Raw genomic sequence first — 15685 nt, 5'->3', positions numbered from 1 at the left:
CAAGAAGAGAGCTTCAGATTACTGTGAGAGTAGTACTTTAATTGTGTCATGCCTTGGGTAACCCAGGAAAAAGATTTAGTAAAAGAAAACACAGTAAGATTGAAAGCAGCATCACAATGCAGGGAAAGATTTTAAAACATCAATGTTATGAATTAGTAACGAAAGGGCACAGGGTACATGTAGTGAACATGTGTTTTAGACAGTTTCCAGCCACTGGTCAGAAGAGGAAGTACTTTAAAGATAGCAGCCAAGCACATCATAGATTTTTAGCTCTCAAAATGCCTTGAAAAGCATCCAAAATGTTTGGGAAACATTGTGCAAGCCAGTATTTCTACAGTGATTGTGGATGTTTGATCACAAACAGGGTTTGACAGGCAAGAACAGACAAATGTCATAACAGAAGGTTATGACTGCAAAGGTTTCTCTGTAAAGCAAAATTTCTTAGCAGCATTAGGCAGCAGTAAGCAAAAATGTGGGAAAAAGGATGGGGGAAAATAATTTTAAGTTGAAATTAGTCCAAGGATATATCTTCTTACACTGAAGTCAAACGGTGACAAATTAGGTCTCAGCTTTCCAAAAATAAAAGGGACTCAATTTTCTGCATTGGAACATAAAACACTGCATAAGATGTAAGCTCACTTATTCACCAGAGTCCTCACCAGGCACCACATACTAATGAAAATACCAACATTTGTTGTACTATAAATTGCTACAATCTATTCAAAAAGTTATATTCCAGGCAGAAAAAGCCACTATTATGTTCATGCAATTGAACTTACAGAGTTAAGCAGCCATCCTTCACAGAGACCCCACAGACATTACTTCACAATAGCAGACTTATTATGTGAGCAACACACCATTAACAAGAAGCCAAAATCACTTGGCTCATGTTGGCTTGAGCACAGACTCTGATATCTTATAAGCACAACAGAGTGAAGGAGCAAAAGGATTTCATGCTCTGCCATGATAAACCATTATCAGCTACCCAGCATTTGGAGTTAAAAATGCACTGGCACTAGTTTTCTGTATAAATTCCCACAAGTATTTAAAGGCAGCCTTTTTACACACATCCAACATTGCTTTTTTCACAAATAAAGGATGTTCAAGGGAAAAAAGGTTATTCAGTAGTATCTTTAGAAACTAACTAACAGTTGAGATGTAGTTTCTCTACATCTCAACTGAGAAGATGAGTGGTACTCAACTTCTAGCAAAATCTGTAGAAAATGCATGCTGGCGAAATGACACTAGACTAACAGAAGAAACAAACCCTTCCTAGGTTATCCAAATTGCTTTGGAAGGGAAATGCAATAAAAATATATGATGTACATGAGACAATTATTTTCTGATTATTTAGAAGGATCTACTAAGAAGGCTTTATGAAGTCACTGGCATCTCTGCAGCAGCATAATGTTCCAAGCTAGCCCTTTCTATTAGAGGGCTGACGCCTAAAACTGTAGACTGGAACAAAGGTTTTTTCCCTTTTCCTGAAAGGAAAAAAAGCTACATGACATATACAGGAGGAAGAACATTTAAGCACTACAAAATGATAAAGCAATGAAGTAGAATCAGACCAAACTCCTACTGTGATACAGCTGTTCCAGCTTATGTATGAACACAGCATCCTCACTGCGTGGTAGATCGGGTGGGATTAAACAAACAAAAAACCCCCATGAACCACAAATGCACACAGAAGTTTGTAGATACCTGAGAATGCTGGATGATTTTGAAGAGCAAGTTACTGTGTCTTGGATGCTAAAAATTAACCAAGTTGGCCAGTTTTCCATACACAACAACAGGCTTAACTACAATCACTTGGCTGATGTAGAGTTAAATATGGAGCCAGGTATCTCACAAGTGTAACAGAAGAAGAAAACCAGTTTGTTTTCACAAATACCTCACATAATATTTTTAATAAAAACTATTTCATTAATACTTCAATATTCAAGCTCACCTTACTAAATTCCTAAAAGAAAAAAAAAAAATACTATCCCACTCAAAACCACCAAAACCTAACACATCCATTTCTAGACTTTCCATTTTGACAGAAGACTTGTATGGATTCACTTGACCAATGATAAGCCTCTGACCTCTTGAATTTAATCAGAGCACTCCATCCCTGTTACATCCTGATCTAAGAGCAGTCCATTTGCTGGCCAGGAATGCACAACTGCCTTCACTGACTCCCTGTTTTGTCAGTGCCATTTTGCTGCTTTTAGTAGAAAATAACAGTCAAATCAAGTTAAGCATGTTACAGCCACACATGTCACCTTCTGTAACTTTTATTTCCAATCAAAATTGACAGCAAAGTCCCGATGAACAAGAAGTTATCTTGGTTATCGGTCTTTGGGAGGATTAGGATTCTTGCGTCTTCTGTGATACCTAAAAGAAAAAAAACACACTGCAGTGAGTGCAAGCCGTGGACAGCCTTTATTTTTGTGGCATTTCTGCCCCCAGTGAGTGATCCGAGGGTACACAAGGAAGTGAAATACAAGATACACAAGCACAATCCATCACCACTCGTTAGATGTCATCTCTGTTGTTTGTGGAGTTACATAATGCTACTCATTTCTGTTGCTACATCTGCTACAAGCACGCAATAATCCAATCAGTTCTACAGCTGAATGGGCACAAAGGCTGCTGCTTATTCTTAATCCTTTGTGTGAAGTTAATTTTATTATATGGTCAGCCTTGCCTTTGGCTAAAATGATTGCCATAGAACAAAGATGTTAAAAAGAGCTGTGCCAGACTGTATGTTAAATAGTGTAATATTTTGCAGAAAAACTAAAAAACAAATTATTCTGAACAAATAATGAACCACACTTTCCTCATAATTATGCATGCTAAACAAGGCAGATCCTGTCTGATCTTCATCGAAGTGACAGCTACCCTTTGGCCATGAAAGTCCTATCTTTCCATTCATTATATCTACTCCCAAAGCACATTAATTAAAAAGTTTTCTGTGGATAGCAACCAAAAAATTTTAAAAATTGCCTGTATTATGTCTCCATAGCTACAAAATTAGCAGCTATTGAAAGACAGCATACCATGGAGTGGAAGGGTGTAAGACACACCAGAATGCTGCTTGTTGACATTAGTAATGCCCAGAGTTCCTCTTTAAGCTCAGTCATGTATATGCGCACCTCTCCTCCTCCATTTCTGAATACAAGGCACACCAAACAGCACTTTTCACCATCCCAAATGAAAAACCTCTACTACTCTTAAGTCTGAGAAGCATCCCACTGAGGTTGCTGAGGAATAGGCAATGCATGTTTCCAAGCTTGTTTGGTTATGTCCACTGAGGGTATTTTACATACTAGATTCTGTTATGCAACTTAGTAAATGACTCAAAGCAGTAGCTAACAGGATGTATGAGAAATTTCTGCACTGTCACATATTTTACAGAAAAAAGTGGCAAAGGCTATCAAAGGAGCAGTGGTAAAAAACACCCCTCATTATATACAGTCTTCCATTCACCCAACACTGCATTGAAAATTTTACGTACTAGCCCAAATGCTAGAGGTATCTTGTCTGACATGACTCATCCTAGGTTGAATCTGGTCATTAAATTATTCCTGCATTTCCCTTTACTTCCAAAAGGAACAGACAAATTGAAAATACTTACTGTCCCACAGGATACCAGCGATGTTTTGTTGTGTAAAACATTTTGCTGAGCTCTTCAATTGTAGGACCTCTACTGTTCTTTAGCTCTTTTTCATTCAATCTGGATTTTAAAACTTGATCAAGGTTTTCTTCTTTGTTATTCACTGGATCTGGCCGTGGTATGGGCTAGCAAAACAGTAATGTATATGTATGTCCTGTTTCTCCTTGTTTTATTTAATTGAGAAAGTAAAAAAGCCAAGCTACTAAGAGTAATCTGTAGTGCTATCTAACAGCTGAAACCAAAAAAATACAGAAAAATACCTGCAATTACACTGGCTGTTTACTGTCCTCACCTTCCCACCCCGAATGAAACCACACCACTGTGGAGCAGATATGTCTAGAAACACCTTTTTACTCTAGGTTCTACAACTGGTGATCCTAAAACCAGCATTCCTGTAGTCATTATTGCAGATCTCAATCTTACAATTCACTAGCTGAATCATCAGCTTCAGTTCCACTAACACAGAAGTATCCACACCATTCCCACACAGAATTTTATTCATAGCAACCATCATAACTGCTAAAAATCTTTGCTAAACCATGTACCTTAGAGGAGAATGTCACTTCCTAATTTTTTATGCAACAGGTAAGACCAAGTTCCTTGCTTTCAATTGGAAATGTAACTACTACCACTATTACAAGTATTTTCCCTTGTTTTAGCCTTTTACACCTGTTTTTCTTGAGGTATGTGCAACTGACAGATTTAAAAATACTGCTATGTAATTTGCAGGCAAAAAGTGCTAAAATGGTTTAGGTTTCAATGAGAACTTTCACATTGGGTACTTCAGCAACACAGCTGCCAGCTGCAGTATTTTACTAGCACACGCGAACAGGAACTTCAAACAAAAAATGTACACTAGAAAAATTTATCTAGGTTTTAAATCACAACACTAGATATATTTTCATCAATGTGAAGATCACATTGAAAGTACTACTGATAAATAAAAATCAGTATTTAGAGTTCTTTGTGGCTTTTATGAACTTAATGCTGAACGGAACTTAAAGTTTGAGTTGAAAACAGTAGCAGCAGTATTTCTTTGTTTTCTCTTGTGCAGGAGGACATGTGAGCCATAACCTGCATTCCATTCTCTCTGAGTAGTACCTATGTAGACAGACACTATTTTCTCTGTAGTGCACAAGTGTTTTAGTGCCTTTCATTCAACTAGAGCTTCTGTATGCTGTGATACCTGAGCTTTTCTCACTTTTCAACTTGCCCTTAATTCAACTAAGAGTAAACTCCTCCTTGTGGCAGCAGCTATATTCATCAGTCATTTACTTCACAGATGTGCTGAAGTAATTTCAAATTAAAAAAGATGCTCTAAAGACTCAAACCTATGAACCACTAAATGCCTTTACAAGAGTAAGAAATATACTTGGACATACTTTTGTATGCTCGTATGGAATCTCAAGCGAAGGGTGGTAGCAGACAATTGTCTTCAAATCGGATGTCACTGCAAGTTCCACTTTGCTATAAAAATAAAAAACTCATAACTTTCACAGCTACTGAACAACTGAGCAGCCCATGTCCCAAAGAAAACTGGATTTGACCCTGCATTTATGAATCTGTCATAATTTCTATAAAATAAGGGTCATAAACATTTGAGCCAAACCTCCAAGTTTTTGTTTTCTCAGTCATCTTCCATTTTCTTTTTTCATGGAGAGGAAAAAAGGGCTAAAATAAATTATTAAAATACCTGGACATATGAGTTGGAAAAAAAAAATCTTAAAACACTTAAATAGTTCCATATAAAACTCTAAACAGATTGGGATAATGATCTCTAGGACAGCATGTCTTTATAAGATGTATGGCATCTGTAATGAAATAACAGGAAACAAACTCTGGGGTTCTAACTTTTCTATTATGTAAAAAATGTTGAACAAGAAGTCCTACTTAGAGTTTCATTGTGAGAATATAACTTTTCTCACCTTCCTTCCCCTTCCCATGAGACATTTAGCTTCCTAAAACTGTGGTGACATGAATTCAGTGTTTCTCACTATATTTGTACCATCTTTTCCCATTTCTACACAGATTCCCCGTGCAGCAGCACAAAAATACCTGGACCTTGTCTTAACAACAAGCATCAATGGAAATTACTACTCTAAGCTAACTTTGCTCTTCCACAAACAAAACTACAGGGGTATTGGGAGTCATCAACATGTTTAGAACGAGTCCTGCATGGCTTTTCATTACACTGAAACATTAATTTCATAACCATTACTATCAGGGACAGTACTTTAGCTGAAATTATTATATATATCCAATATTGGCAATAGATGTGTTTGATACTATTCTATGATGACTTCAGGACAGAGAGAGAAAGTAGCCCTGGAATAAACATTACATGAAAAGGCCACAGAGCAAAGCACATTTACATACCAATTGTAGTCTTCGGGGAGAACTGAGTATGTAGATTTATGGCAAGCATGATACACAGCTCCACCTGCAATAAAAATAAAGAACTCTGATGTAGAAACAAGCAGAGCTGTGCCCAATTAAGAAAGTTTATATTTTCAATTTTCATTATTTCAAGTCTTAATCAGGGATTATAATCATATTCAGTTTTAGATTAACATAACCCAAATACTGTCTAAATAGAAGTTCATTTTAGTACACAGCTTTCTAGCACTGCAATCAAAAAAAAAAAAAAAAAAACAGTGTGCAGGCAGCTATGACCTATACTTACCTTCCTAGTTGTATTGTTTTCCTGAGTAAAATCACTATATGAACAAAATACCTAGAGAAGTCACCATTAGGAAATATCCTTTATATATGTAAAGAACCTTAAGACTTAGAGGGAAGGTCATAATTTCATTCACAGCAATATTTATTATAAAAATGAAAAGGAGGGGCTCTGACCGGATATGTAGAGAAATGTTTTCTTCATGAGGACAGTCCCAAGGGGCTGGGACTCAGGCAGGTTTTTGAGTTCTCTGTCCTTGGAGATCTCAAAGACCCAGCAAGCCCTGAGCAACCCAATATGACTGCAGAGCTGACCCTGCTCTGAGCAGGAGCTTGGATCACAGACCACTCAAAGTCCCTTCCCCATGGTTTGATTCTCATTGTTTTAATAGCATCATAGAATAATTTAGGTTGGAAAAGACTTTAAAGATCACAGAGTCCAAACACAACTAATCTAAGGTGTTCATAGCCGCTCACACAGGAATCATCCTGTAGGCATTGCCTTCCACAACAAAGCAGATATCCAGGCCTAAGGTGGGCCTGGGAAGTGCCTGGAGTTGACTTCCACTGAGAATCCCTTTCCTAATTGCCAGAACCTGAGACAAATCCACATGGAAGTTTCTGTGTCCTGTAAAGCTTTATTCAACAACTACACTTTTAGAACACAATTATGATCACAAGAAACAAGTCTTCACATGTTCTGAGCTTTCTGTTAAGTCATAAAAAGGTTTCAACGTTATCTGACATTATTTTATTTAGACCATCTTTTAATACAAATAGGATTCTTCATGGCTGCTCCTAGCACAGGGAGAGAGCATTCATTGTGTCAAGACTGCAAAGGCTGAAAAAGCCAAGAAGAAACTTTTGTGTAGCTATTGTTCTCTCAGAAATATTTTAGATGCAAACTCTTAAATTCAGAATTACTGTTAGCACTTCCACTCTTCAGTTCTTCAAATTAAACTATTCTTAACTATTAAGGAGTTGACTTCTGGTAAACTGCAACTAGTTTGTATGTCTTCCCAAAATTTCTTTCCTTTCCTTGCCCACTCACCTCTAAAAGGTAACATGTCTATTCTATTTTCTCCATTATTGTATTTTCTACCACCTTTACTATCTTCCCTATTTCTTTCTCTTGACATCTAAAACATGGACAAAAATCTAAGAAACAGTACTGCCTGTTTCTACTTGTTCTCTGTGTATGTTAAGTAAGTGAGATTTTACTATAGCCTTTTCTCACCACTTTTCTAAGTCTGAAAAAATCAACTTAAATCTTCAATGATAATCAGTGGTAAGAGGGTAGTATTTACAAGCTAATCAATAATTTGGGGTGCATTCTACTTGGACCATGAAGGTTTTCAAAGCATAAAAAAAGAAAAAAATAAATGAAGATATCCTTTAGATTACTATTAGAGCACAGACTAACAGACTTGATTCTGTTCAAATAGAAAAATCACTTCCATGCTTCATTACTTTAAACCCTACAGGAAAGAGGTTCTCAAGGAACAAATTTTAATACAGGACTTCCACAATTTCATCACTACTTACTCTGCAGTGGGACCTGCTTACAGGTTGCTGCTGAACGCATCCAGAGGAGGCTGGGCCATGCAGTTCTAAGTGACATTGCCATGGTGACAGCAGAGAGGAAACCAGTCCTGGACAGATGGAACTCAAAGAACTTTTTCTCTGCAGAACACCCTCCGAAAGAAACCAGTTTTGTAACTATTCAGGATACAAAAGACTAACAATTAAACTTCTTGAATATCTTAAGGAAAAAATTGTGCAACATAATTCTTCATTATCAATTGTTTATAAATCCTTATCACTTGAGATAATGGTACCTGTCTCCTTAACAGTCAAAAATAGCACAAGACTTTATTTACTGAAGGTTAAACTTTAAAAAAAAGCTTCCATGCCTGTGCCTTCTCACAGGCTTTTCTACTGGTACTCACCCACCTAAAACTTGCATCCTTCTTTCTGACACTCCATAAAATTACTTATGAAATATGCTTTTCTTGTTAACAATGTAAATAACATCAGCCCGTACAAAAATAGAAATACTTATGAACTACACTTGCTGTAGTTAAAAAACTCTTGAATGCAGTTAATTGGTTTCATCCGTCTCAGCAATAGACCTGAAAACTCACTAACACCATTTAGAATACCTTAAATGTTAGCTAAATTTCACAGAAGCAGAAGGACACATTATGTTTTCACTGTCTACTGCTACAGGAAAAAAAACCTGCTTTAAATAGAAACTTATAATGAAACCTAGAAAAACGTAACTGGAAACAGTTTAAAGACAAACACATAAAAAAGAAAGGAAAAAAAAGAAACAAGAACCTTTTAAAAGTACTTAAATTTTGAGCTTCAGAACATCACCAGAAACGCGCGTTTTCCAACTTTGACATATAATTATTATTCAGCATTCTTTTTATCTGTGCCAATGCTGCTGAAGTTAGGGGAGCAGCAACACCTACAGAGGCGCTCATAACTTGCCCTCAGAGGCTCATGAACAAAGAAGGAGGAGGATCTGGAGGAACGCGGCGGGTCTCGGTCCAAGGACAGGGTCAGGCACCTGACAGGGCTCAGCCCGTTCCCGGCCCCACTGCGAGGACCGCTCCGGTTTGAATGGGAACAGCCCCATCCCTGAGACAGCGCACAGGGAACTCCAGCAACACGCGGCAGCACGAAACCCGCGGCTCCGAACTAAAGAAGATATTTAGCACTACAAACAAACCAAGTCACTAATCCGTCAAAGCAAGGAAAAAAGTACCCGTTACGAAATCCTGAGCGTGCCGCACAGGGTTCAGCGCCTCCGAACGTGGGCAGAGCCTCTCCGGCCTTGCCCGGCGCTCCCCCGCGGGCCCCGCACCAGCCCCGGCGGCGGAAGCGGCGCCGCGCGCCCGTTCCGGCTCCGGCGGCGGCTCGGCCCGCGGCACGCCGGGACTCGTAGTGCGGGCGGCGAGGGGGCACCGGCACCGGCCGCCTCCCCTCGGCCCTCAGCGCTGCTCCGGCACCGGGAGCGAGCCCTCAGCCGCTGGATAGTAATATGGATGCGGGAAGGGCTAGGCCGGGCCGTGGTTGGCCGGGCCGGGGAGCAAGCGGACACACAAACACATATTCACGGAATCAGTTAGGTTGGAAAAGATCTCTGAGATGATCCAGTCCAGTCTTTGGCCCATCCTTGTACACCTTGACACCTAGGCCACGGCAATAAGCGCCATGTGCGGTCATTTCTTGAACACCTCCAGCGATGGCCACGCCACCATCTCTCTGGGGAACCTGTTCCAGTGTTTAACAGTCCTTCGTGTGGAGGAATTCCTCATGATGTCCAACCTGAACCTCCCCTGGCCTGAGGCCGCTTCCTCTTGTGCTGCTGTCCCCAAGAACCCAGATTCATTACCTGGCGTGCAATAAGCCAATAATTAACCACTGTGGACAACACTGTCACAGGTTGTCCAACCCCTACCTTATTACAACCTCTTTTCAGGCAGTTGTAGAGAAAGAAGAGGCCCCCCTGAGTCTGCTCCAGGCTAAACACCCTCAGCTCCCTCAGCGCTCCTCAAGGGACCCTTGGTCAAACACTGACTGCTCACCCTGCTGGTCCCTGTGCTGGGAGAGGCTCAAACCCGCCGTGGAGGCACTGAGGCGACCTCGGCATTGGCAGCAGCTGTTCGGCTGCGGGAGGGGGCACAACGCCCCAGCAACGGGCAGCAGTGCACCTGCCGGTCCTGGGAACGTGCCAGCATGCCATAGTCTTATATTAGCTGCAAAATAACCCTCTCTAATCCCATAATTCAAAGGGACATCTCTATTGGTTGTTTCACAAGCTTGCAAGCATAGCCTGCTTGCTTTCAGGTTAAATTACACAGTGGCTGCAGCAGCTTCCTCTGTTCAGCCAGCCAGATCTTCACAGTACCTGTAACAATCTTCCATAGAGTAGGCCTGTGGATTTTATGTAGATGAAATTGCATGTTTTCAATATTCAAGGCATACAGAAAACTCACCTGAATGTCTCAGGCACACTGCTTCTCTGAGGCTACCTGCTGTACTTCTTTCATAGACTGAGTCACAAAGCATTTCAAAGACAAGGTTATATTTACACAACATTGATAAAAGACAAGAAGAAAAGACAAAAATCAATTGTCTGACTTGCTGCTCTAGTATCTGGAATGGCTCCAGCACTTCAGGCATTTACACATCCACAAAACCTCTAAGTCACATCAACAGACTGTGTCTCCATTCCTGTCACAGCATTACCCTTTTGGAGATTCTTGGTTATTGTCTCCTGAAAGGCAGCAACCTTTTCCAGAAAGCTTCCAAGGATTGCATCTTTTCTGGTCATTGACTGAGGTACTGCAATTTCATGTTGTCATCAGTGAAAGCCTCCCAATTTCAGCAATGTTTAACTTTGGTCTGTATTGCAGAGTTGTAGCTACACTGATAATTTCCAGCAGTATAGCAGAAGTATAGCCAGAAATCAGTAGTCAGGAGCTGATCACTCCCAGCAGCACTGACAAAGCTTTCTTCTTGAGTATTTTTCTATATGAAGGAAGATGGAAGACCCCCATTTTGGGTCTCCCTGCAATATTAGATTCATTACACCATAGAAAAAGGGGGCACAGATGGGCCAAAATGTTTTACATACTACTTAGAGAGATGCAACCAAGGTGAGAAATCACATCTCCCCTACAAAGCTCCTCCAGATTTGTGGAGATAAACTCATTTTGTAATTCCAGCAAGTTTCTGTGTGCAGATACAGAGGCATCTGATCTGGGCTCATGCACCAAACAGAAGGAACACAGTTCTATCTATTTTCTGCTTTGTACTAGCTTATGATTCCCACAAGGAAATCCTTGTGCTGTATAGGATGAGGGCAGCATCCTATACAATGAAGCAAACATCCAATACAAGCAAGACAGCGGTTCTGCTGATGGACAAATAAAACGCTTTGAGGATTTTAAACTCAAGGACAGTGCTGAAAAAATAAAATGGCAATAAACTGTCTGAAACAAATGCACTCTGGAAATTAAAAGAAAGGAATGAATTTTCATTTAAAGAGTGAGCTTCAGGAATATTTTGTCCATAAGCATAGTGGGGGTAAACAGAGTTATTTCAGTATTTTCAGGATGGGAACTGCTCAGGATTCTCCACTTTCTTCTGGTCAGCTGCAGTGTGACACACCTGTATTCAAATGCAATGTGTGCTACTTGTGAGTGTTTGTGTGTGAACCTCTGAAAAGTACATTAAGCCTTCATTTCCTTCCTAGGAAATGCTAAGTAAAATTAAGGCTTCTCTGACTTTTCTTGAAGATGCTTATGATTTAATTGTCATAGCTTCTTTAAAAGATTGCCTAAACTCAGGGATGATGATGACTGTGGTTGACAACTCTGATTCTTAGTTGTTTTCTCAAAAGGACATTGTTCAATCATGCAGGAGACAAAAATCCTTTGCTGTGCACTGGAAAACTTGAAATTAACTCCCTTCACAACTGAAGACCACTGTAAATTTCACCTGTTTCTTTCTCCAGTGCAAGACACTTTTTAAAAATCTTTTCTATATGGAGCTGTACCTTCTTAAAAAAAATTAAAAACCTCCCTAGCCCCTTAGAAATTGTCTCCCAATACAAAATACTAAAACTTGATATGCTTGAGTATACCAGTCATGATTACAATACAAGACTTCTGTGGTGCTCCTACATTACTGTTTCCTACATCAATTTTTTTGCTTTAATAAAGACAATATTTTACTCTTCAGTGCCATTTGTACTTCCTGAGGACTGCATACAGACACACACTTGCAGATACGTGTGCTCTCCTCAGACACGAGTTTGAAAAAGTAGAGTTTCCAATGTTCCTGATGAATGTGACCAACAAGTCTCCTAATGGTGGGATATTATAGGCCGGTGGCATTGAGTTGTTAATGGCTAAGAAGCTAATTCATTAACGAGATGGTAAAGATCAACAAAAGCTTTAATTTGAAGCTACAGTCTGTACTGCTTGTTTTGAATGACATACTTTTTTCTGTAAGGTTCTTATTCTGGCAATGTGCGCTTTTAGAACATCTGTGTAATGACAAATCTTGTAACTTAAATCCTACTTCTGAAAAGTTGCAATTGAAAGTACCACAGAACTTTTATTTTTATTTTTTTAAAAGCTGAACCACATACCCTGTTAGGCTTCCAGGCTATTTTTAGGTAGTTTCTATAAAAAGATATTTAGGAGATAGTAGATGAGGTCTACCCCCTCCCTGACGCATAATGTTCTGCAAGTGTATTCTTAGCAGCATGTTCTGACAGATTACAGCTTTCCAAAGGGAGATGGGAATTGCTTAAGGACAGCTCAGAAGCGTGACTGCACACTTCCCCAGCATGTCTGGAGATGGGGTTATTAATAACTGCCAAGGCCCTTGCCTGCCTCAGCAGCTTGTAGACAGCAAAGGGGAGAGTCGCTCAGTCTGTATTCACTCAGCAGGAAGATTGTTCTTTCTGTTTCCTCTGGAGATACGATGGAGGCACTGCTGCTGAGTTCCAGACCTCTGGGACTTCCTGTCTCTGGAAACCTGGGAAGTTTTGTTTCTAGGTTGCTCTCTTACTGAAGATAAACCATCAACCTGCTCTTACTCCAACAGTCAATTACAAACTTCTCCAGGAAATCTCCAGCTGATCAGATGGTTGAGCTATAGTTAGGCTGCAGATGCTATGTAGTGATGAAGGCAGCACTATGTTGGTTGGCTCTGTTTTAGATGAACAAGTTATAAATCAGAGATATCATCTGCACTGGCGTGGGTTTTGTGTGAGCAGTTGCACACACACACACACAGACAGCCCTTCTGAGAAATGGAAAATTAGGACCTGGCTGTTCCAGCTCTTTTGCTGCAGTGACATATTTAGGAAATTGCTTCTTAGGAAAACCATTCAGGCTAGATCATTGGCAAACTGAATATAATACACATTTATTGTTTTCATAGAAACCACAAGGTTTCAAAATATTCCTAGGAATAAGCATTTGGCTTCCTTTATTTCCTCTTAAACTGGCAAGGTACTGCACAATCATACTTAGAAGTGGACCTGAATTTGTGAAGGGATGGATGTGTTTCATTGCAAAGGTCGTGTCTTAACAATGGGGGATGGGTCTCCACTCCTGAAATGCTGTCTCTTAATTTCTATGAGGATATCCTGTAAATGTAGAAATCAAATTTCTAATGAGACACTGTAGTTTAGTTATGGTCTTAATTCTCAATTTTTCTCAAGTTATGTTGTAGACAGACAGATTTCTATTTTAAGCCAGTCTGTAAACACCCAGAGTAAACATCAAGGCTTATGTCAGTAGGCCCTCCTTATTCTTTAGCATATCTCACACCATCTCATCACTGCTCCATTCTGTTACTGATAAGGAGGAAGCTGCAACTGTAAATAACAGATGACAAGACTACAGTGCCTCAGCAGTCATATGCAGCCTAAATAATTTGTGTTGATTACCATAGTTCAAGGAAACAACACTGTCTCTACTCAAGCAGCCACTTAACGAAAATCAAAAATTATTTGCTACAATGAAGTCTCCTACTCGTAGCATCCCATTTTGATGTTGTAAGTTGGTAAAACGTATAACTGGTGGGGTTTTTTCCTTCTCTCAGTACAGTTTCACCCAGTCCTGCCAGTTCAGATAATTCTGAAATTGTCCAATGACACTTTAAGTTACTGCTAAATGAAAAACACTGCACTTCTGTGTCTTAGTTTCCCCCTTTGTACATGGGCATCATAGCAACTCTTGTGACATTACTCTGGGATTTACTGAGCATTTTTAATATAAAATTTGGATATTACTGTGAATATTCATTCTGCTTCTGTAATACATCCATCTGGTTTTTGCTGTAGAACAGATTTTCTACAATGCTTGGTAAAAATATAGAAATGCTTTTATGCAAAAATAAAGAATCTGGGGTTTGAAAGAGAGCTGTAATTACAGTAAAACTTCCGTAAGATTGCAAAGAGGGCTAGGAGGAGAAAATAAGATTAGTCAGCCACAGGCTCAGCTGGCCTGGATGCACCCACTCAGTGAATAATTCGATGGTAATTCGATGACAGCAGAAGCTGTCACAGGAAGATGGTCAGCAGCTGTATTGAATTGTTCAGGGTGTATTAATTGCCTAATTGCAATTACTTCTTACCTTCCCTGCCTATAGTAGCATTGTACAACCCTAGTAGCATTGTTGGTGAGTAAGGGGGTTGCCTAGCTTTGTTCTTGGAACCACTGTAATCCCAGCAATGGTGTGATAATCACAGATTTGTGGGAGGAGTACTGTGCTCTCCATCCTGGCCTGTGCAGTGGGCCAAGATCAGCCAACAGAACAGGTCACTGCTGCAGGAGGGGATGGTCCTACACCTGCACCATGTTACTCTGCTTCCTGCTGCTTCTCTTGTGCCAGCTCTGATGCCTCAGTGAGCTGGTCAGAAGGGTAACTTAGCCCAAAAAAAAAACCAAACCCCAACAACAACCCCTTATGCCACACTAGACACAATGACAAGAGTGGATCAGGAATACAGGGCAGGGAAAGGCAGCAGGACCTCACTGCTGCCTGCAGCTTCTCCAAAAGGCTGAGGGGCATCCAAAGCTGAGTTAATTAGTCATGGACACTACAGGTACAATTTCACTCCCACTACCTTTTGTTGTCTGGGGCTTGCCAGACCCCCCTGTAAGACTAACCAATTCACCAGTCCAGCATGAGGCTAGACTGAATGGCTGTTTTTCTGCCAAGTTAGTGTACTGCATCAGCTCAGCAGAATGAACAGTGGGGAAAATGCCATGTGGAAGGAAGGAAGGTAGGAGTGAGATGGGAGGGGAAGAAAGAAATCCTCTTTTTAAGAGATTGACTCAGTTGTTTGGTTTAACATAACTTCAAGTACATGGTTTCAAACTACCCCTAATGCAGGGAACTATAGAGTGTCCCTTCCTCACACCCTCAGGCATGAGTTCTTGTCCTTTTTTATGCCTCACCTGTACAGCTGTGTGGCTGCCTGTGGTTCACAGCAGCTCACCGAGGAACCATTTGTGCTTTTGATCAGCTCATCTTAGGTGCGCTCATGGTGTGAGCTGAGGGAACAGCAGTGTGTGGCATAGGAGGAAGGCAGCAGCAATGCAAATAAAAAGTGGTGTGCCCTTGACAAGAAACTACACACACAACAACCACTGTGGAGGCAGGCCTTGCTGGAGTTGGGCTATAGGAATGAATGAATGCCCATTTGAATGGGGACTACAGGTGACAGTCTACAGTTGGTATTCTGGAGTAGCCAGTTTGAATGGCTTTTTCAGCCCAATATGGGTACTCAGGGATCTCTGCAGCAGT

At 40.4% G+C, this 15685-nt stretch overlaps 1 protein-coding gene across 1 annotated transcript; it reads right to left on the bottom strand.

Moving 5' to 3' along the window:
- Window positions 1-2248: 2248 nt before the first annotated feature.
- Window positions 2249-8034, bottom strand: MRPL42 (mitochondrial ribosomal protein L42). The gene is made up of 5 exons (XM_054271840.1): window positions 7886-8034; window positions 6038-6101; window positions 5044-5128; window positions 3623-3786; window positions 2249-2379 (listed from the first exon to the last, which is right to left on the bottom strand). Exons 1-5 carry the CDS (start codon window positions 7965-7967, stop codon window positions 2334-2336), a joined length of 441 nt encoding a protein of 146 aa, XP_054127815.1. The 5' UTR covers window positions 7968-8034; the 3' UTR covers window positions 2249-2333.
- Between the last annotated feature and the right edge of the window lie 7651 nt (window positions 8035-15685).

This window comes from Melozone crissalis, unplaced genomic scaffold (assembly GCF_028551555.1).
Source record: "Melozone crissalis strain CALT ecotype California unplaced genomic scaffold, PUWL_Pcris_2 ptg000004l_1, whole genome shotgun sequence".
Lineage (NCBI taxonomy): Eukaryota > Metazoa > Chordata > Aves > Passeriformes > Passerellidae > Melozone > Melozone crissalis.
The sequence above is the reverse complement of the archived record's forward strand: the minus strand, read 5'-3'. Positions and strand labels throughout refer to the sequence as shown.